The sequence below is a fragment of the Hemitrygon akajei genome, unplaced genomic scaffold (genome assembly GCF_048418815.1).
Source record: "Hemitrygon akajei unplaced genomic scaffold, sHemAka1.3 Scf000042, whole genome shotgun sequence".
NCBI classification, from domain to species: Eukaryota; Metazoa; Chordata; class Chondrichthyes; order Myliobatiformes; family Dasyatidae; genus Hemitrygon; species Hemitrygon akajei.
In genome coordinates, this window is record NW_027331928.1 from 5,950,602 (window position 1) to 5,973,568 (window position 22,967).

General features: G+C 50.4%; 1 protein-coding gene across 1 annotated transcript; it reads left to right on the forward strand.

Annotated features, from left to right (window-relative positions):
- The first annotated feature begins 246 nt into the window (after positions 1-246).
- Positions 247-18,818, forward strand: LOC140720452 (uncharacterized). Its single transcript, XM_073035305.1, has 9 exons — positions 247-299; positions 8,176-8,305; positions 9,123-9,194; positions 10,330-10,449; positions 12,323-12,439; positions 13,766-13,870; positions 15,538-15,680; positions 16,820-16,884; positions 17,867-18,818. The coding sequence occupies exons 2-9, from the start codon at positions 8,239-8,241 to the stop codon at positions 18,057-18,059; spliced, it is 882 nt and encodes a 293-aa protein (XP_072891406.1). The 5' UTR covers positions 247-299; positions 8,176-8,238; the 3' UTR covers positions 18,060-18,818.
- The last annotated feature ends 4,149 nt before the right edge of the window (positions 18,819-22,967 follow it).

Sequence of the window (22,967 nt, forward strand, 5' to 3'; positions counted from 1 at the left end):
ATTTCTCTTTATGTCTGTCAATAGGACTATTTGATGGGAGGGTGCAGAGGGAGGTTCACTCTATTTCTAAACCGCAAAGTCTATGTGATCGTGTGGTTCGGAGCAATCATCTCTTTACAACTGACGCCGGGAATGTGTGATGGCCCGTTGTGAAAGGATCCCCATTCTGTGTCTGACTGCCGGCGGATGTAATGGACGCTGTAGAGAGAGTCCTATTTTCCAGAAAAGCCGATGGGACGAGGCAGCAATGTTCTAACTCTCTTTCAAAGCGTCTTGAAATACATTCAAAAAAGGAAGAGGTATGTGTACAGAACTTACGTACATACCAGACTGAAGCTCCCTCCACTACATCCTATTTCATACTTCGGGTGTAAGACACACAGAACAGCTCCCTCCACATCGCCCCATCATACAGTCCCGGTTTCAGACGCAGAGTGGATCTCCCTCCACACCGTTCAGTCACACACTCCCGGGGTCAGACCCAGAGTGAATCTCCCTCCACACCGTCCCATCACACAATCCCGCGATCAGACACATGGCGAAACGCCCTTCGCACAGTCCCATCACACACTCAGACATAGAGTGAAGCTCCCTGTAAACCGTCCCATCACAAACTGCCTTGTGACAGACACATGGTGAAGCTCCCTTCCCAGAGTCTCATCACACACTCCCAATGTTAGACGCATATTGGTGCTCTCTCCACACCGTCCCAGCACACATTCTTGGTGTCAGTCACATGGCGAATCTCCATCCACACCGTCCCATCTGACAAGCCCGGTGTCAGACACAGAGTGAATCTTCCTCCAAAGCGTCCCATTACACACTCCCGTAGTCACACAAACATTGTTCATCTCTCCTTTCTGTCTTATCAAATATTCCCGGTGTCAGAAACACAGTGAATCGCCCTCCACGCCGTCCCATTATACACTATCGGTTTCAGACAGCGAGTTTAACTGCCTCCATTTGCCTCATGGGAAACAGTAAAAAAAAAACAGTGAGGACAGAGAACATTTTTAAGTAGGAATGTCAGATTATGAGGCTTTAAATCTAGAACGTGCGTGTGTGCCTTGTGATGATGTTTCTGCTGGGAAATGTCCTATGGACATTTGTTCGATGTTTAGGGTTCTTTTGCGGGATATTAGGGTTAAATGTGTTCCAGTGAGAAAGATAATGTATGGTAGGGTGAAGGCACGATGGTGGCAAGTGCGGTGGAGAATCTAGTCAGGTGGAAGTAGGCAGCGTACATGAGATTTAGGAAGCAGGGATCAGATGGGTCTATTGAGGAACATTGGGTAGCAGGAAAGGAGCTTAGGAAGGAACCGAGTAGAGCACGAAGGGGGCATAAGATGGAGTTGGCGAGAAGGGTAAAGCAAAACGCCACGGAATTCTTGAACAAAAAGATGAGAGGTGTGAAGATCGGTCCGATTGGAGACAAAGGTGGGAAGATGTGCCTGGAGGCTGTGGAATAGAGCGAGGTCATCAATAATTACTTGTCTACGGTATTCACTAATGTGAGGGAACTTTTTCCGCTAAGGACAATATGAGTGAGGTTGATGTTCTGGAGCACGTTGACATTAAGGGAGAGTAGGCGCTGGTGTTGTTAAAATAATTTAGGGTGGATAATTCCCCGGGGCCTGAAGGAACAGTCCCCACGCTGCTCCATGAGACGATGGAAAACATTCGTGAGCCTCTGGCTACGATCTTTCTGTCCTCGTTGTCCACGGGAATGGTACCGCAAGATTGCAGGGAGGCGCATATTGTCCCCTTCTTCAAATAGGTTAGTAGGGATAGTCCGGGTAATTAAAGACCAGTGACCTTACGTCTGTGGTGGGAAAGCTGTTGGAGAAGATTCTTACAGATAGGATCTATGGGCATTTAGAGAATCATGCTCTGATCGGGGACAGTTAGCATTGCTTTGCTAAGGGCAGGTCGTGTCTAAGAATAGACAATAGACAATAGGTGCGGAAGTAGACCATTCGACCCTTCGATCCTGCACCGCCATTTTGAGATCATGGCTGATCATCTACTATCAATACCCGGTTCCTGCCTTGTCCCCATAACCCATGATTCCCCTATCCATAAGATACCTCTCTAGCTCCTTCTTGAAAGCATACAGAGAATTGGCCTCCACTGCCTTTCGAGGCAATGCATTCAAGACCCCCACAACTCTCTGGGAGAAGAAGTTTTTCCTTAACTCTGACCTAAATGACCGACCCCTTATCCATGCCCTCTGCTACTGGATTCTCCCAGCATCTGGAAGATATTTCCTGCCTCTATCTTGCCCAATCCCTTAATAATCTTATATGTTGCAATCAGATACCCTCTCCATCTCCTTAATACCAGCGTGCACAAGCCCAGTCTCTCAAAGCTCTCTGCATAAGACAGTTCTGTCATCCCAGGAATTAACGTTGTAAATCTACGCTGCACTTCCTCTACAGCCAGGATGTCCTTGCTTAACGCTGGAGACCAAAATTGTACACAATACTCCAGGTGTGGACTCACCAGGGCCCTGTACAAATGCAAGAGGAATTCCTTGCTCTTGTACTCAATTCCCTTTGTAATAAAGGCCAAAATTCCATTAGCCTTCTTCACTGCCTGCTGCACTTACTCATTCACCTTCAGTGACTGATGAACAAGGACTCCGAGATCTGTTTGTAATACTCCCTTACCTAACTTTACACCGTTCAAAGAAGGCTGATAGAGTTCTTTAAGGAAGTGACCAGGCATTTCGATAAGGGCAGTGCAGTGGATGCAAAATGTACATGAATATTTGTAAGGCATTTTACAAGGTTCTACACGATAGGCTTATTCAGATTGTCAGAAGGCATGCGGTCAAGGGAGGTTTGTCAAGGTAGATTCTGAATTGGCTTGGCTGCAGAAAGCAGTGTGTTGAGGAGCATGTGTACATTCGGATTGGAAGGCTGTGACGAGTGGTGTCCCGCAGGGATCGGTTCTGGGACCTCTACATTGCGTGATTTTATTAACGACATAATGTTGGGGTAGAAGGGCTGGTTGGCAAATTTGCAGATGACAAAAAGGTTGGTGGTGTTGCGGCCAGTGTAGAAAAATCTCGAAGATTGCAGAGAGCCATTGATAGGATGCTGAACTGGGCTGAGAAGTGGCAAATAGAATTCAACCCGGAGAAGAGTGGGGTAGTACACTTTGGAAGAACATACTCCAATGCAGAGTAGGAAGTAAATGGCAGGATACATGGAAGTGTGGAGGACCAGAGGGATCTCGGTGATCTGTCCACAGATCCCTGAAAGATGCCACACGGGTAGATAGTGTAGTTAAGGCAGCCAATGAAGTGTTAGTTTTCATAAGCCGAGGGTCACAGTTTAAGAGTCGCGGCTTATTGATGCAGCTCTGTAAAACACAGGTTAGTCCACACTTGGAATACTGTGTCCAGTTCTGCTGGCCTCACTATAGGAAGGATGTTGAATCAGTGCAAAGGGTGCAGAGGAGATTTACCAGGATGCTGCCTGGTTTAGAGAGTATGCTTTATGAGCAGAGATTAAGGGAGCTAGGTCTTTACTCTTTGGACTGAAGTAGGATGAGAGGAGACATGTTAGAGGTGTACAATATATTAATAGGAAAAGATAGAGTGGACAGCCAGCGCCTCTTCCCCAGGACACCACTGCTCAAAACAGGAGGCCATGGCTTTATGGTCAGTGGAGCAAAGTTCAAGGGGATATTAGAGGAAGGCTTTTTACTCAGAGAGTGGTGGGTGCGTGGAATGCACTGCCTGAGTCAGTGGTGGACAACTAGACAGTTTTATGGGGTATTTAATGTGGGGTTTTATATGGGAGCAGGGTATAAGGGTCGGCACAACATTGTAGGCCGAAGGGCCAGTACTGTGCTGTATCGTTTCCTGTTATATGTTCTATACCCGTTCAATCACACACTCCTGGGGTCAGTCACATGGTCAACTCCTTGCACAGCGTTGGAGTTACTGCTGCTCTTTTCCACCGGATATCGATTTCTCGCCTCTGAGCTTCTCTACGTCTCTGTGTGTACAGGCCGGTCGTGTTGTTTCACACCCTTTCCTGCCAGTGACTGGAAACTCACCACCTGTACACAGCACTTTTTCCACTCCCCCACTCTCCTCTGTTCTATCTCTGGACTCACATACACTTATTATCTCTAAGACAGACACACTGTTGGAGACTACAGGAACACTGAAAATCTGGTGATCGGTGAGAGGGAGAGAGGGAGTGAAGAGGGAGTTTCACTCTGTGTCTGACACCGGGACTGTGAAATTGGACGATGTGGAAGCAACTTTACTCTGTTTTCTATCGCAGTCAGTATGTGCTGGGACTGTGTTTTGGGATCTTGACTCTGTGTCTGATCCCGGGAAGGTGTTTTGGGAGAGTGTGTTAGGAACTTCTCTGTATGTCTGACAACAGGATAATTTGATGGAGAGTGCATAAGGAGCTTCACTCTTTCTCTACTCGCCGGACCCGGACGGTTAGGAGGGATCTTCACTTTACACCTGTCGCCTAGAAAGTGTGATGGGCATATGTAAGACGATGCCCATTCTGTGTCTGTCTACCCGCCGATCTAATTGACGCTGAGGAGACAGCTTCACTGTTTATTGTTCCTATTTTTCAGAGCAGACGATGGGGCGAAGGAGCTTTGTTCTGACTCTGCTGTGTCAGAGTGGTTTCACGTCATTTTCTCCCAGTGACTGCAAACTCACCACCTTTCCACAGCTCTCTTTCCACACCCCCTCCCTCCTTTGTTCTATCTCTAGGCTCACATACACTTATTATCTCTGAGTCACATACACTGTTGGAGACGACAGGAACGCTGAAAAACTGGTGATTGGTGGGAGGGAGAGAGGAAGTGAAGAGAGAGATTCACTCTGTGGCTGACCCCGGGAGTGCGTGGTGGGACGGTGTGGAGGGAGATTCAATCTGTATCTGACCCCGGGAGTGTGTGATGGGACGGTGTGGAGGGAGATTCACTCTGTGTCTGACCCCGGGAGTGAGTGATGGGACGGTGCGGAGGGATATTCACTCCGAGTCTGACCACGGAGGTGTGTGATGGGACGGTGTGGAGGGAGATACACTCTGTGTCTGACCCCGGGAATGTGTTTTGGGAGACTGTGTTGGAAACTTCTGTCTGTCTGCCAACAGGACTATTTGATGAAAGAGTGGAGAGGGAACTACACTTTCTCTCTAAACCGCCGATTGTGTGTGACTTTGCAACTGAAGCCGTGAAAGTGTGATGGGCCGGTAGGAACGATTCCCTTTTCTCTGTCTGCCTACCGGCGAATGTAAGGAACGGTGTGCGGGGAGATTCACTGTTCATTGGTGCTATTTTCCAGAGCAGACGATTGGGGGCAGCAGCATTGTTTTAACTCTGTTTGACAGCGTTTTGAATTAAATTCAAAAGTGGAAAAGATATGTGTGATAAATACAAACCAGAATGATGCCCCCTCTATACTCTCCAATTACACATTCCCGGGGTCATACACAGGGTGTAACTCCCTCCATACTGTCCTATAACACTCTCCCGGTGTCAGGCACATGGTGGATCCCCCTCCCCACCGCCCAATCACAAAGTCCTGGTGTCAGACATATGGTGAATCACTTTCCACACAGCCCCATTACACACTCCCGGGACTCGACAGAGAATATAGTCCCCGCACATTTTCAAAATACACTCTCCTGGGGTGAGACACAGAGCGAATCTCCCTCTACGCCGTTACATCACACACTCTCATGTTCAGACAGAGTTTAACTCCCTCCATTTGCCTCACTGAAAAGGATAGAATCAGAGGGTGGTACCGGAAGACTGGAGGGAGGAGAATGCTGTCCTCTTCTTCAAAAGGTTAGTAGGAATTGTCTGGATAATTATAAATCAGTGAGTCTGACGTCTGTGGTGGGAAAGTTGTTGGAAAGGATTCTTAGGGAAAGAGTCTATGGGCATTTAGAGAAACATGCTCTGATCAGGGACAGTCAGCATGGCTTTGGGAAAGGCAGGTCGTGTCTAACCATCCTGATAGAGTTCTTTGAGGAGGTGACCAGGCATATATATGAGGTTAGTGCAGTGGATCTATTTCTACACGTATGTTTGTAAGGAATTTGACAAGGTTCCAATATGTAGGCATATTCAGAGAGTCAGAAGGCATGGGAACCAGGGATGTTTGGCCAGGTGGATTCAGAATTGGGTTGCCTGAAGAAGGCAGAGGGTCGGGGGGAGGGGGGTACATTCAGATTGGGTTGTGACTAGTGTTGTCCCACAAGGATCGGTTCTGGAACCCCTACTTTTCGTGGGGGTAGAAGGATTGGTTGTCAAGTTTGCAGATGACGCAAAGGTTGGTGATGTTGTAGATAGTGCAGAGGATTGCCGAAGATTGCAGAGAGACATTGATAGGATGCAGAAGTGGGCTGAGAAGTGGCAGATGGAGTTCAACCCGGAGAAGTGTGAGGTGGTACACTTTGGATGGACAAACTCCAAGGCAGAGTAGAAAGTAAATGACAGGATACTTGGTAGTGTGGAGGAGCAGAGGGATCTGGGAGTACATGTCCACAGATCCCTGAAAGTCGCCTGATAGTTTAGTCTCGGCTTATTGATGCAGCTCTGTAAAACACAGGTTAGCCGAGCTGGGGCTTTACTATCTGGAGAGAAGGAGGATGAGAGGAGACATGAGAGAGATGTACAAGATATTAAGAGGAATAGACGGAGTGTACATCCAGCGCCTCTTCCCCAGGACACCACTGCACAATACAAGAGGAAATGGCTTTAATGTAAGGGGGGCAGAGTTCAAAGGAGAGATTAGCAGAATGACTGTTACTTAGGGAGTGGTTGGTGCGTGGAACGCACTGCCTGATTCTGTGTTTGAGGCACATACACTAGTGAAAATTAAGAGACTACTACACAGGCATATGAGGGAATTTACGTTGAGGCTTTATATGGGTCGGCAAAACATTGTGGGCCGAAGGGCCAGAAATGTGCTGCATCGTTTTCTGTTCTATGTTCTGTACCGTCCCATCACACACTCCCGGGGTCAGACACGTGGTCAACTCCTTGCACAACGTTGGTGTTACTGCTGCACATTTCCACCGGATATCGATTTCTCGCTTCTGAGCTTCTCTACGTCTCTCTGTGAACAGGCCGGTCGTGTGATTTCACACCATTTCCACCCAGTGACTGGAAACTCACCACCCCTCCACAGCCATCTTTCCACTCCCCCACCCTCCTCTGTTCCACTTCTGGTCTCTCAGACACACTTATAATCTCTGAGACAGACTCTGTGTTGGAGACTACAGGAACGCTGAAAAACTGGGAGTGAAGAGGGAGATTCGATCTGTTTCTGAATCCGTTAATGTGTTATAGGACTGTGAGGCGGCATATTAGCTCTGTTTGTGACCCTGGGACTGTGCAATGGGACGGTATGGAAGGAGCTGCACTTATGTCTGATCCCGGGAGTGTTTGTTCGGCCGATGCCGAGGCGCTCGCTCTCTCTCTCTCTCTCTCTCTCTCTCTCTCTCTCTCTCTCTCTCTCTCTCTCTCTCTCTCTCTCTCACACACACACACACACACACACACACATACGCACACACAGACACACACACACACTCACTCACACACACACATCCAGACACACACACACACACACACACACACATCCAGACACACACACCAACCGCTACAGCACATCGCCTCCCGCACTATCACCCCTTTATCCAATACCCTCACCCCCATTTCAAAAGCCCCCATTTCCTTTCACTTCCCCCCTTGGTTTCAGTGAAGGATGTTAGATAGAAAGGCAGAGGAGAGAGAGGGAGTGGAGGAAAAAGCAGAGAGCTGGAGAGAGGGGCGAAATTGAATCTCTCCAACAATCCTCCCTTTCTATTTCTACCCCTCTCTCTCCATTCCCTCCCAGTTTTTGCCCTCCCCTTCTTTCAGTGATACCCTTTTCTAACCCCTGTAATTCACGATTCTCTTTCCGCCAAACCGTAACCTTCCCCTCGCTCTCCCTCCCTCTGTTTCTCTCCACTTGCACTACTCTTCTCCCCGCGCCACTCTAATCGCTACAGACTACCCCCTCTCACACCCTCAATCTCCCTCGTCCCCAGCGCTTCCTCTCTCTTCTGTCGGCTCCTCTCCTCTTCGGCTGCTCATCCGGTGTTTGCTGGTCTCGTTCTGATCCACTTGTCAACACAGGCTTCCTCTGACAACGGTTGCTTCCCCTCGCTGAGCTCAGAGACGCAGAGAGCCATCGACAGGATGGCCAAGAGCGAGACCTACATGAAAAAGCAGCTCGTAAAACCGGACTCACTCTCTCCATCGGGAGGTGAGTGGGGCAGAGATGGAGTGAGGGAGTTTCAGTCTCTTTCTAACCCGGGGAGTTTGTAATGGCGGGAGTAGAGGGAGCTTCACTCTGTGCCTGACTCCGGTAGTGTGTGATGGGACGGAGTGGAGGGAGCGTCACTCCTTTTCTGATCACGGGACTGTATAATATAAACCATATAACAACCATATAACAATTACAGCACGGAAACAGGCCGTCTCGGCCCTTCCAGTCCGTGCCGAACGCTTACTCTCACATAGTCCCACTGGCCCGCACGCAGCACATAAACCTCCATTTCTTTCATATCCATATGCCTATCCAATTTCACTTTAAATGACAATACCGAACCTGCCTCTAACACTTCTACTGGAAGCTTGTTCCACACAGCTACCACTCTCGGAGTAAAGAAATTTCCCCTCGTGTTACCTCTAAACTTTTGCCCCCTAACTCTCAACTCATGTCCTCTTGTTTGAATCTCCACTACTCTCAATGGAAAAAAGCCTATCCACGTCAACTCGATCTATCCCCCTCATAACTTTATATACCTCTGTCAAGTCCCCCCCCCCTCAAACTTGTACGCTCCAAAGCGCAATCTGTCCCCCATTATGGTACAGAGTGAAGGAAGATTTAACTCTGTGTCTGACCCCGGGAGTGTGTGATGTGACGGTGTGGAGGGAGCTTCACTCTGTGTCTGACCCCGGGAGTGTGTGATGGGACGATGTGGAGTGAGATTCACTCTGTGTCTGACCCCGGATGTGTTTGATGGGACGGTTTAGAGGGAGCCTCACGCTGTTTCTGACTCTCACTGTTCTGTCCCCAGCTAAACCTGATGTATCGTATGTGGAACTTCATTTCAAATCCCTCTCTGTTCCCCGGGTCCGGACGAATGGAGGTCAGTTTCACTTTACTGGTTTGACTCTGATCAGCTGATGTGAATCTTCCTGTCGAGAAATCTCATCCCAAGCGCAGTTGACCCTGATTGTTCCCTGTTAGACAATAGGTCAGGAGCAATGCGTGCGAGACTGGATGAGAGACGTGCTCTATGGGAGGGTGTCTGAGGAGGGAGCGCTCTGGGAAGGGTCGGGGTGGAGGCAGAGCAACAGGCGGGTTGTATAGAGGGAGGGCTGTAAAAATGGAATGAGAGACGGGCTCTATGGGAGGGTCGGTGAGGAAGGAGCGCTGTGGGAAGGGTCGGGGTGGAGGCAGAGCAACAGGCGGGGTTGTATAGAGGGAGGGCTGTAAAAATGGAATGAGAGACGGGCTCTATGGGAGGGTCGGTGAGGAAGGAGCGCTCTGGGAAGGGTCGGGGCGGAGGCAGAGCCACAGGCGGGGTGGTACAGTGGGAGGGCTGTGGAAAGGAATGAGGAGTTTCTCTGGGTGGGGTCGGTGCAGAAAATCCCATGAATTTTTTTGTGTGGTGAGCGTACCGTGAGAGGGGTTTAAACTGGGGGCACTGAGGGGAGCTGTGTGATGGGGCGGGTGCGGGAGCAGGGAGTGCTGTGGCATGGCCGGTGAGCAGGAGACACCTTGGGAAGAGTGGCGAGGAGGGAGGAGAGTGACAAGGGTCAGTAAGAAACGATAACTTTATAAAATGTGTATAACACTGACCCCGTTCTAAACCAACTCTCTCAACACTCTTTCTCCTCTCTCTCCCCTGCCTCCCTCTTTCTTCCCCTATCTCTCACACACTGATTCTCTCCCATCCTCTTTTCTTCCTCCACTATTTCCTTTCCCTACCGCACCCTCTCACGCTTTCCCCCCTTTCCCAACACTTCTCTCTGTCTTTTGCACATCTCTGCCCTTCTACGACTCCTGCTCTCTCCGTTGACATTCCCCTCTATCTACTTACCTTTCCCCATTCTCCCCTTTCCCACACTCTCTGCTCCCTCTCTTTCACATTCCCCCGATTACCCCTCTCTCCCTCTCGCTTACTCCTCTCTCTCCTCTGCTGTCTCTTCTCTATTTCCCTAATTCTCTACCGCTGTCTCATTCTCTCCCTGACCGGCCTGTCCGACTTTCTCTCCCAGATGGTCCGATCTCCACCTACTCAGAGATGAACTTTCGAAGAGACGATCCCCTCATCGATGAGGAAGAGGGTGCTCACATCACCTCGGGACCCGGACGGATGCCAACTACTATACAAACAGGTCAGTGTTCACAATAGTGACGCCATTCTGGAAGCGTCAGGTGTCATTTGCCCAAGTGTTTCAAATTTTAATTCATCTGCCTCGACCACTTCTCTGCGAGCTCGTTCCACCTCCTGTCTGTGATGTGTATAAATCATCTGGTTGAAACTGTAGATGGATGTGTTTGTGAGTTGCACATGATGTGAAGATGGGTACTCTTGTGGATCATGTTGAAAACTGCCAAATTGAAAAGTTCAATGCGATAGTAGATCAGTCACAGATCCGGCTGGAGAATGTAAGAGTTTAGCCCGTCATGTATCCGATTTGTGGAAAAAGAACAGAAAGTGGGCAGACAATAATACAACTGTGAAAAAATAATAAACTCTGAATCCAGACGGCCGATTCCCCGTATCATAATCTTCTGGATAAGCTTCCCCTGAGGGACCCAGTCAAGCTCCCAAATGAAGTTGACGGAGACAACACCCAGAACTCCAACTTAATCAATCGCGTAGGAGAGAGTAAAACACCTCAGGAATCAGTCAGACACTTCTCAGCCTTTGTCGAGTCAAGGAATTTGGACTCTCAGCGGTTACGGCTGAAAGTAACTGATGATGTCAGTGACTTGGATTAAATCTCATGGACCTGATAGAATGCAGCCTCGGGTTCTGAAGGAAGTAGGCGGAGAGATTGCCGAGGCTTCAACAATGATCTTTCAGGAATCGATAGAGTATTTGGATTTTCAGAAGGCCTTTGACAATATACCGCACATGAGGCTGCTTAGGAAGATGAGAGCCCGTAAAATTACAGGGAAGTTTCTAGCACGGGGGGAGCATTGGTCGATTGGTAGAAAAGAGAGGGTAGGAATGAAGGGATCCTATTTTGGCTGCCTGCCGGTTAGTGGAGTGGAGTTCCACAGGGGTCGGTGTTGGGACCGCTGATTTCGACAATGTCTTTCAAAGACTTGTGCAGAATTTGCAAAGATAGGTGGAGGAGCGGGAAGTGTTGAGGAAACAGAGGGCTTACAGAGGGACGCAGATAGTTTAGGGGAATGGGCAAAGAAGAGGCAAATGAGACACAATTTTGGAAAGTGTATGGTCGTGCACTTTGGCAGATGAAATAAACAAGCAGACTATTATGAAGATGGTGAGAGAATTCAAAATGAAGAGTTGCAAAAGCATTTGGGAGTGGTTTTGCAAGAGACCCTAAAGGTTAACCCCCAAATTCAGTTGGTGGTGAAGAAAGCGAATGAAATGTTGACATTCAGGTAGAGAATATAAGAGCAGGGATGTGATGTTGAGGCACCAAAAGACACCGTGAGACCACACTGAGAGTATTGTGTGCAGCTTTGGGCTTCTCATAAATACTGACATTGGAAAGGGTTCAGAGAAGATTCAGGAAAATACCTCCAGGAATGAGAGGGTCGCTGTATGAGGAACATCCGGCAGCTCTAGAGCTATATTCCTTGGAGATCAGGAGAATGACGGGGCCTCTCATAGAAACTTACCGAATCTTCAAAGCCTGGAGAGATTAGATATGGAAATGTTATTTCCAATGGTAAGCGATTCTAGGGCAAGTGTCCACGACTTTCCGATTGAACGACGTCCTTTTAGAACTGAGATGCGGAGAAATTACTTTATTCAGAGGTTGTTAAATCGGTGAAATTTTTTGACACGAGCGGCTGTGAAAGCCAAATTATTTGGTGCATTTAACGCTGAGAGAGATAGGCTCTTGATTAGCCCGGGCATTAAAGGGTATCGGCAGTAGGCACGGGAGTGGGGATGACTGGAAGAATTACATTTGCCCATGATTGAATGGCGGGGCAGACTCGATGGCCCAAATGTCCTCCTTCTGCTATTGTATCTTATAGTCTCATGGTCTTGTGGTGTCTCCACAGCTGCTCATGGACAACAATCGAAAGTGAAGATCGGCAATAGACCGTACCGTCTGATCTGTCTACTCTGCCTAGTTACGTCCGCCCTCATCGTGACAGTGGCTGGTCTCTTGATCCACAGTGAGTGGAACGGTGTCCCGGTGGAGTCAGGCCATAAGTAAAGGGAGAGGAATGAATTGTTATTGTAAAACACCACAGTGACACCGACACGCCCCTTACCGTAACACCGATTAAAAACCCATCACCACAACACTGACACACCCCAAACCGAGATAAAGACACGGCCTTTACCGGAACACAATCAAGACTCGTCCTGACACCGACACGCCATTCACTCTACCATGAACAGCACTGTCACGGTCACGACCTTCAACGAGACACAAGAACACTCCTGACCGCGACACTGGCACGAACATCGCCGTGACACACACATGTCAGTCACACTGACCGCAACGCTCCCCTCACTGTAACATAGATATGCCTCTGACGGTATTCCTGATAAACTGCTCAAGGCGACACCGAAACACACCTCACAGTGACAGCGACACGCCCTTCACCGTGACACTGAGGTACCGTACACCGTGACACCTTCACGCTCCTCAATGTGATCCGCTCCGCCCCGCACCGTGACAAAGACTCAGAAGTCACTGTAATACCCCTTACCGAGACAGTATCACCCCTCAACATAACACCGATGTACCACTCATTGAGGCACTTACCCACACCTCACCCTGACACAGGCAAACCCATGAACTGATACCGACAGCTGAATCCACAATGACACCGGCATAGTACTCTCCGTGACACCGTCGGACAGCTCAGCGTGACACTCTCACACACACCATGGCCATGACATGTCACTCACCGTGAAACAGATATACCCCGCTCTGTGAGACCAGCACACCCCACACCATGACACAGATACTCCACCAACCGTGATCCCACCAACCCCTCACCATTACATTTCCCTCGCCTTGACATCGAGATACACTTCATTCCGATCCGGCACACCTCCCGCCGGGGCACAGAAACCTCTATCATAGTGAGACCGAAACGTCCCTCACAGAAACCGGACATGCCCCGCACGATACTGTCGTAGACCCCCATTGTAACAACAACAGAACCGTCACCGGGACATTGATAATTCCTCAGCGAGACACAGCGTGACACAGCTCAACGTGGCGCCGACGCCTCTCACTGTGCCACAAGAACATCCTTCACTGTTCCACGCTTCACCGTGACACTGACACAACACTCTCTGTGACCCGTTCGTTAGCGTGACACTGACTCACTTGTCACAGCAAACGCTAAACATCCTTCAATATGTTTCTCAGTATCACAGATACGTAAGCCTAAAGTCAGCTCCGACCGAAAATTACCATGAGTTAAACTCCTCCCTTCAATCCAAGCTTTCCTCGCTCAACTCTAATCTGTCTTTTCTTAAAGGAATGCACAGCGATCTCCGTCACCAGTTCACTGAGATGGAAACGAAGTACAGATCTATCAACGAAACCAAGGCTCAAATCTGTGAATTTTTGACCAGCAGAAAAGGTGAGGCATCATCCCCCTCTTTAACCCGCTCCCCATCACAGGGCAGGCATGGAGAGAGGAAGCGTCACTTTGTGCGTGGAATCTGGAGCGTGTAAAGAGATAGTATGGAGGATGATTCACTCTGTGTCTGACCACAGGAGTGTGTGATAGGACGGTGTGGAGGGATATTCACTCTGTGTCTGACCCTGGGAGTGTGTGATGGGACGGTGCGGAGGGAGATTCACTTTGTGTCTGACCCCTGGAGTGTATGATGGGACGGTGTGGAGGGAGCTTCACTCTGAGTCTGACCCCGGGAGTGTGAGATGGGACGGTGTGGAGGGAGATTCACTCTGTGTCTGACCCCGGGAGTGTGTGATGGGACGGTGTGGAGGGAGCTTCACTCTGTGTCTGACCCCGGGAGTGTGTGATGGGACGGTGAGGAGGGAGATTCACTCTGTGTCTGACACCGGGTGTGTGTGATGGGACGGTGTGGAGGGAGATTCACTCTCTGTCTGACCCCTTGAGTGTGTGATGGGACGGTGTGGAGGGAGATTCACTCTGTGTCTGACCCCGGGAGTGTGTGATGAGACGGTGTGGAGGGAGTAACACCCAGAATCTGACTCCGGAAGTGTGACAGGACGTTGTGCAAGAAGCCTCACTCCACATCTGACCGCTGGAATGAGTGATGAGGACATGGAGTTAGTGAATGGTGTCATGGGAAACGGAGAAAGAGCTTCACTCCATGTCTTTCTCCGGTTGTCAGGAATCGGTTGCTACTGAAAGAGCTACACTGTGTCTGATTCCTGGAGTATGCGAATGGACACTGTGACAGCTGCTGAACTCTGTGTCGCACTCTGGGAATGTGTGAAGGCACGTTGTGGAGGGAGCTTCACTCTGTGTCTGGCTGCAAGATCGTGTGATTTGACAGTAACCAGCGTGCGGTCTAAACCTGTGTGTGTGTGTGTGTGTGTGTGTGTGTGTGTGTGTGTGTGTGTGTGTGTGTGTGTGTGTGTGTGTGTGTGTGTGTGTGTGTGTGTGTGTGTGTGTGTGTGTGAGAGAGAGAGAGAGAGAGTGTGTGTGTGTGTGTGTGTGTTTGTGCGTGAGTGTGTGTGTGTGTGTGTGAGAGAGAGAGAGAGAGGGAGAAAGAGATTCACTCTGTGTCTGACCCCGGGAGAGTGCAGAGTGTGGGGGAAACTTCACTCTGCACGCTGGTTCCGACCCAGAGGCTGTGTGACAAGGAACAGTCGAGTGGACTCCAGTCCACTTCAGGGGTCTCTGATGGGACGGTGTGGAGGGAGCGGAGCTCTGTTTCTGACACACTGAGTGTGTGATGGGATAATGTGTCGCGAGGATCAATCTGTGTCCTTCTCCGTGAGTGTATCAGGGGAGTGTACAGATAGCCTCAATCTGTGCCTGATTGGAGAGTCTATGATGGATGATGTGGTGGGAACTTCACTCTGTTCCTGAACTTGAGAATCTGTGATGGGCCGTTGTGCAGGAAACTTCATTCTGTGTCCTTCTCCAGGTGTGTGCGATAGGAAAGTGTGGAATGAGATTCACTCTGTACCTTGAATCCGTGAGTGTGTGACGGATGGTTTGGAGGGAAGGTCACTGTGCCTGATCCTTGGTTATGTGCGATTGGACGGTGTGGGGAGAGATTCACTTTGTTCCTTTCTCCTAATTTCCAGAGCAAACCTGTTCCAAGGACTTTGTCACAAATATTGACCGGCGTTATTACGTATCCAAATTTGCAACATCTTTCCGCAAAGCGATGCAAGAATGTTCAAAGCGTGAATCAATTCTTCTCGAAATCAGTTCGAGGGATGAAGCGGTATGTGCCACAGCACGGGAAGATCCCACAGTAACACAGGAATCATCACACACCCTCCGACACACAGTGAATCTCCCTTCACACCATCCCATCACACACTCCCGGGGTCAGACACAGAGTGAATCTCCCTCCACACCGTCCCATCACACTCTCCAGGGTCAGACAGAGAGTGAATCTCCCTCCACACCGTCCCATCACACACTCCCGGGGTCAGAGACAGAGTGAATCTCACTCCACACCGTCCCATCACACACTCCCGAGTCAGACACAGAGAGAATATCCCTCCACACCGTCGCATCACACACTCCCGCGGTGGGACACAGAGTGAATCTCCCTTCACACCGTCCCATCACACACTCCCGGGCTCAGACACAGAGTGAATATCCCTCCACACCGTCCCATCACACACTCCCGCGTTCAGACACAGAGTGAATCTCCATCCACACCGTCCCATCACACACTCCCGGGGTCAGACACAGAGTGAATATCCCTCCAGAGCGTCGCATCACACACTCCTGGGGTCAGACACAGAGTGAATCTCCCTTCATACCGTCCCAACACACACTCCCGGGATCAGAGACAGAGTGAATATCTCTCCACACCGTCCGATCACACACTCCCGCTGTCAGACACAGAGTGAATCTTCCTTCACACCGTCCCATCACACACAAACGGGGTCAGACACAGAGTGAATCTCCCTCCACACCATCTCATCACACGCTCCCGGTGTCAGACACAGTGTGAATCCCCCTCCACACCATCTCATCACACACTCCCGGGTTCAGACACAGAGTAAAGCTACCTCCACACCTCCCTATCACACACTCCCGGGGTCAGACACAGAGTGAATCTCCATCCACACCGTCCCATCACACACTCCCGGGGTCAGACACAGAGTGAATATCCCTCCACACCGTCCCATCACACACTCCTGTGGTCAGACACAGAGTGAATATCCCTCCACACCGTCCCATCACACACTCCCGGGGTCAGACACAGAGTGAATCGCACTCCACACCTCCCCATCACACACTCCCGCGGTCAGACACAGAGTGACGCTACCTCCACACCGTCCTATCACACACTCTCGTAAACATTTTTCGATTCTCGGCATTAATCAAAGTAATTTAATTTTACAGAATTTTGTTATCTGCTCTCTTATCCGCCGAAACGTTACTTACTGGATTAGACAATGCGAGACCGGGTGAGATTTGGACTGATCTGTGGAGTGGGATTTGGGGAAAGACACTGGCTTAAGGGGAGAAAATGGGATTTGTTTACGGACTGAAGTAGTTTTGTGAGAAGGGGGTGGGGTACTGGAGTTTGTTGTCGGGAGAGGATGATACAAGGTGAATATTTTAGGGAGCGATACGTGTCTGTCGCGGGACAGGACAGTGAAATATTTTGACGATAGTCAGTGGGCTCCGGGGTTTATTTTGGTGACTGAAGCAGGGCCGTGGGGATTGGGAGATGCAGTGGAATTAGTTTGGAGTCTGACACAGATCTGTGGGGAGCAGAAGGCAGCGTCGGATTGGTTTGGCGACAGGCCTTACTCTGTGATAGAGAGTTATGCAGCAGGATCAGTTTGGGGTCTGACACTGATCTGGGGGGAGAGAGTGGGACAACTGGATTAGTTTGGAGACCGACAAGCCGATGTAGGTGAAGAGTCGGTCAGGGTGTCCAGATTGCCGACTGAAGCAGGGCTGAGGGAACGGTGAGAGGCAATCGGATTAACCTGCAGACGGGCATAAACTGTCGGGAGGGATAGGAGCCGTGTGATGGATTTGGGTGACCGACAGAGGGTTGGAGGATCTGATTGTGCCGATGGGATTAATTCCGGAACGGCGTATGCCTGCGGGGTGCAGGGTGTTTCGGATATTTGGATTTGTTTGGTGACTGAAATAGATCTGACGGGATCAATGGGTGTGTTCGATTCGCTTTGGGACTGCCACAGGACTGTGGAGACCGCGGGACGATGGGCCGGAGGCTGTGGGGGAGGTGGTTTGTTGGATTAATTTGGTGACTGACACAGAGCAGTAGGGAGTCATTGGGACACTGGAATTATTTTGGGAACGACACAGGGCTGTGGTGATTGCCCGGATTTAATGGGATTAGTTTGGCGACGGGCTCGTGTTCCGCCGGATCTGTTTCGTCTCTGTTCACATTTTTTAACCATTTATTGATAGGGATGATGCCACTGGTCTACTGTACAATGTGTCCTCCGGAAGGGCCTCCTGCAGTGCATGCACATCGAGTGGAGGGAGTGGCAATTGCCTTAATGATAATCACCGTTTCATCTGCGAGTATTCTGCCCCCTGCTGGCCGGATATTCCTGAAAAGATCCAGCTTCTCTGTCAACAGCCCGGAGAGCCGACTTGAATCAAATGATTACCCTGTCTTTCCCTTCCTTATCTCTCCTCCACTCTCACTCAGCCCATCCACTCAAAATCCTCCCTGCAGTCTCTGACCCTACCTGTTACTCTATTCTCCTGTTTTTGCAACCCATTTCTCCCCACCACACATGGAAAACCCCGATCTCCATCTATCCCCTTCTTTCTAGCCACCCCTCCCCCATCCCGCTCTTCCTCACTCCTTCTAACGTTCTGTCTACCCCCTTTCCTCATCCTACTTCCTCGATCTTTCTCCGCTCGCTATTTCACCACTCCCTCTTCCAACCTCTTTATATTGCCCTCCTTTTCCCCCCTTTCTACTGCACTCTCCTTCTCCACTCCGTTCCCTCTAACACCTGCGTCCCTCTGATCTCGCTCTTTCTATCTCCTCTCCACCCACTCTCACCTAAATCCTGTCCCGTCTGGGTCTCGATACCCCAGCTCTGTGTGAAAGTCTGTGCGCATACCGTCTGTCTGTGCCCCTCTTGAGTTTATGCAACTCTGTAAGGTTACAGCTACGCTCCAGGGAATGAAGACCCCGTCCTCTCTCCATCTCCGTTACACGAGTCCCAGCAATATTCCTGTAAATCTCCCTGTACATTCTTTCCGGCTCACTGGCATTTTACCCAGAGCAGGGCGACCAAAACTGTGCGGGCTCACTGACGTCCTACACCACGGCAACGTGACCTCCCGACACCTGTACTCAGTGCCCAGACCAGTGAAGACCAGCGGGCCAAGTGTCCTGTCCACTCGCATCGGGTGTTTACTACTGGGATCTCCATTTGATTTATTGTCTGAGACTTACATGGCCTAGAATTTCTCTTTTTGCCCCATCAGTGCGGCGCAAGAATGTAAAATTAATGTAAACTACAAATATTAATAAATAACGCAAAAATGTGGAGTTAGTTCTCGTACGTTGAAAGATGTGATGGCGCAGTGGAAGTAGATGTCCCATTGCCTCTCTGTGTTTTGGAATTTCTCCCCGTTTAGGTAATAGCCCGCACATTTATTTCTACAACCAATGTGCACGACCATGCATTTTCCAATATTGTGTTTCATTTGCCAATTTGTTGAACATTCTACTGATCTGTCTGTCCTTCTGCATGCTGCCTTTCTACTGGTTGGTAAGCTGATGGAGAAGATCAACAAAAATGAACCATTTCACGCTTATCCGGGTTGAACATCTGCCACTTACTTGCTCAGTTTTGCATCCTACCAGTGTCCAGCTGTTACCTCTGACAGCCCCCCATGCAACACCTTCAACCTTTGTGTTATCAGCAAACGTGCAAACCCATCCCTCCACTCCCTCATCCAGGTCATTTATAAAAGTCACGAAGAATAAGGGCCCCAGAAGAGATCCCCGAGACACTCCACTGGTGACCGACCTCCATGCAGAATATGACCCGTCTGAAAGCACGCTTTACCTTCTGTGGGCAATGTCCTCTTTGTTCCTATGCCGCCTTACGTTTTCAGTTAGCCTTTCACGGGTTACCTTATCAAATGCCTTGCTGAAATCCATATATATTACATCTACTTCTCTTCCTTCATCAATGTGTTTAATCAAATCCTCAAAAAATTCAATCGGGCTTTTAAGGCACGACCTGCCCTTTAAAAAGCCACGCTGACTACTCCTCGAGTTTAGTTTATAAATTGAAAGAAGGCCAATATGTTTGGCGACAGGAATGAGCTGCCAAGTGCGGATTCGGCCAGGTTGTTTTCTGGCAAAGATGTACCTGCTAAGTTGGAGCCCAGGCGCTGTTTCATAAGAATTGTGGGAGGTTTGGAAGGAGAGAGGAACTTCAGTCTAGAGGATTGGGGACCACACACTGTGAATGGGGAAGGGTGCTGGATAACCAAGGGGCGGAGCAGTTAGGAGTTGGGACTGGGTTTGACGTTTCGGAGATTCCTGATTAATTTCTGGACACTCCGTTAAAGGAAGCGTGAGTGTCTTTGGGGAGGATACAGTGGGGATTCACTAGGATGCTGCCCGGTATAGAGGGCAATATCTATAGGCAGTGGTCAGAATTTTCGGTTTCTTTTCTCTGGAGCGGCGAAGGCGGAGGGGACAACTGGCAGAGGTTTATCACACTAGAACAGAAACAGATGGACCAGAGAGCGTGTGTTATTACCCCCAGGATAAAAATGTCTAATTCAAGAGCGCATGCATTGAGGTGAAAGGGGTAAGTTCAGAGGAGATGAGGTCGACAAGTTTTTTATTCATACAGAGACTGGTGGGTAATTGTTCTGTGCTACCAGAGACGGTGGGGAGGGCAGATCGACAGAGGCGTTTCACTGGCTCTTTGACAGTTACGTGGATTTACAGGGAATTGATAGAGATGGACGTGTGAAAGGCAGAAGGGATTTAGATTAATTGGTATATCACAACATTGCGGGCCGAAGGGTCACCTCTGTCCGGTAATTGACGTTCACTGCTCTACAGGAGGGTCAGGGAGTGTTTTGAACTCACGGGATGGGAAACGCAGGGGGCGGGGTAGATGAAGGAATATGACGCTGCATTGAGAAACTTAGGGAACGACCTCTCGACATAGGCAGTGAACGAGCCACACAGCCCTCACTACTACACAGACACCCCCCTCACCGTGACACCGGCACAGCCCTCACTACTACACAGACACAACCCGCAGCGTGACACCGACACAGCCCTCACTACTACCCAGACACACCCCTCACCGTGACACCGACACAGCCCTCACTACTACACAGACACCCACACCCCTCACCGTGACACCGGCACAGCCCTCACGACGACACAGACACCCCCCTCACCGTGACACCGACACAGCCCTCACTACTACACAGACACCCCCTCACCGTGACACCGACACAGCCCTCACTACTACACAGACACACCCCTCAGCGTGACACCGACACAGCTCTCACTACTACACAGACACCCCCCTCACCGTGACACCGACACAGCCCTCACTACTACACAGACACAACCCGCAGCGTGACCGCGACACAGCCCTCAGTACTACACAGACACCCCCCTCACCGTGACACCGACACAACCCTCACTACTACACAGACACCCCCCTCACCGTGACACCGACACAGCCCTCACTACTACACAGACACACCCCTCACCGTGACACCGACACAGCCCTCACTACTACACAGACACCCCCCTCACCGTGACACCGACACAGCCCTCACTACTACACAGACACACCCGTCACCGCGACACCGACACAGCCCTCACTATTACACAGACACACCCCTCACCGTGACACCGACACAGCCCTCACTACTACACAGACACCCCCCTCACCGTGACACCGACACAGCCCTCACTACTACACAGACACACCCCCTCACCGTGACCCCGACACAGCCCTCACTACTCCACAGACACTCCCCTCACCGTGACACCGACACAGCCCTCACTACTACACAGACACCCCCTCACCGTGACACCGACACAGACCTCAACGGGACATGAACGCGCCCCTCACCGTGACACCGGAACAGCCATCAACGGGACATGAAAGCGCCCCTCATCGTGACACCGACACAGCTCTCAATGGGACATGAACGCGCCCCTCACCGTGACACCGGCACAGCCCTCAGCGGGACATGAACGCGCCCCTCATCGTGACACCGACACAGCCCTCAGCGGGACATGAACGCGCCCCTCACCGTGACCCCGACACAGCCCTCACTACTCCACAGACACTCCCCTCACCGTGACACCGACACAGCCCTCACTACTACACAGACACCCCCTCACCGTGACACCGACACAGACCTCAACGGGACATGAACGCGCCCCTCACCGTGACACCGGAACAGCCATCAACGGGACATGAACGCGACCCTCATCGTGACACCGACACAGCTCTCAATGGGACATGAACGCGCCCCTCACCGTGACACCGGCACAGCCCTCAGCGGGACATGAACGCGCCCCTCATCGTGACGCCGGCACACCGACACGCCTTGCAGCATAACACGAACACACCGTCCAACGATACCGACACACCGTCACGCTCTTCACTTTAGCAAGGACACAGTCCGCCCCGTATGCATAATCCTCTCCCTCTCCAAGAGTCCTCCCCAACTTTATCTATCTTCGCTCTCCTGCAATACTCCCTCTCTCCGTCACAAACTCTCACCTTTACGCCACTCCCGACCCCGTCACCGTCCCTCCCTTACAAGCTGCCCCGTCTTCGTGACACACTCCCTCTCTGCACAAATCACCGTCTCCGTTAACGCCTGTCTTCCCACCGCCACAACCCGTCCCGGTGCCCCGCTGAATCCCGTAAAGATGCAGTGAGATTCGTCTGGATAATGACGAGGGGTCGTGGAGAGTGATCGGTGTAGTGGGAATAGTTTGGAGACTGACGTGGGGCTGCGTGGAGACCACGGTGTAGTGAGATTAGTTTGGAGACTGACCCGGGCCGTGGAGAGAGTGGAGTAGTGGGAATATTTCCAGAAAACTCTCTGGGTTGCCTCGTGGATCTATTTTGCTGCTGTTGAGATTGTCTAACTCTTTTTGATAGGAAAGTGGCTTCTCATGTCGTGTACAAGATAAACTCTGGAAAGTTCGAATGCACCGAATGCAAATCGTCCAGGAAGAGTTCGTCTTGCAATCGTGATAAACACCGTTTCAACTACGAGACAGAGGATGCGGTGTTTCCCTTGACGGGACTGGCTGAGTCTACATCCTTCTGCAGCCTCTGACCACCCTGGGCGTCGTCGACTCCACACCAGGCGGTGATGCGACCGGACAGAGCGCCCCCAGCGGTCATCTATAGACATTTACTCGTGTTCAATGAGAGCCCAAATCATCACAAACTCCTGACGTCACAATAACTTCTGTGGCCAGGGAGTTATGGATGGTGGTCAACCCAAGTGCAGAGTAAGGTCTGGAATT

What these genes read in the sequence shown, in the direction of transcription:
- LOC140720452 (XM_073035305.1), top strand. Translation starts at nt 8,239, where the DNA reads ATGGCCAAGAGCGAGACCTACATGAAAAAGCAGCTCGTAAAACCGGAC. An exon ending in CTCACTCTCTCCATCGGGAG is followed by an intron (nt 8,306 to 9,122) that starts GTGAGTGGGGCA and finishes TTCTGTCCCCAG; the next exon opens with CTAAACCTGATGTATCGTAT. An exon ending in CCGGGTCCGGACGAATGGAG is followed by an intron (nt 9,195 to 10,329) that starts GTCAGTTTCACT and finishes TTTCTCTCCCAG; the next exon opens with ATGGTCCGATCTCCACCTAC.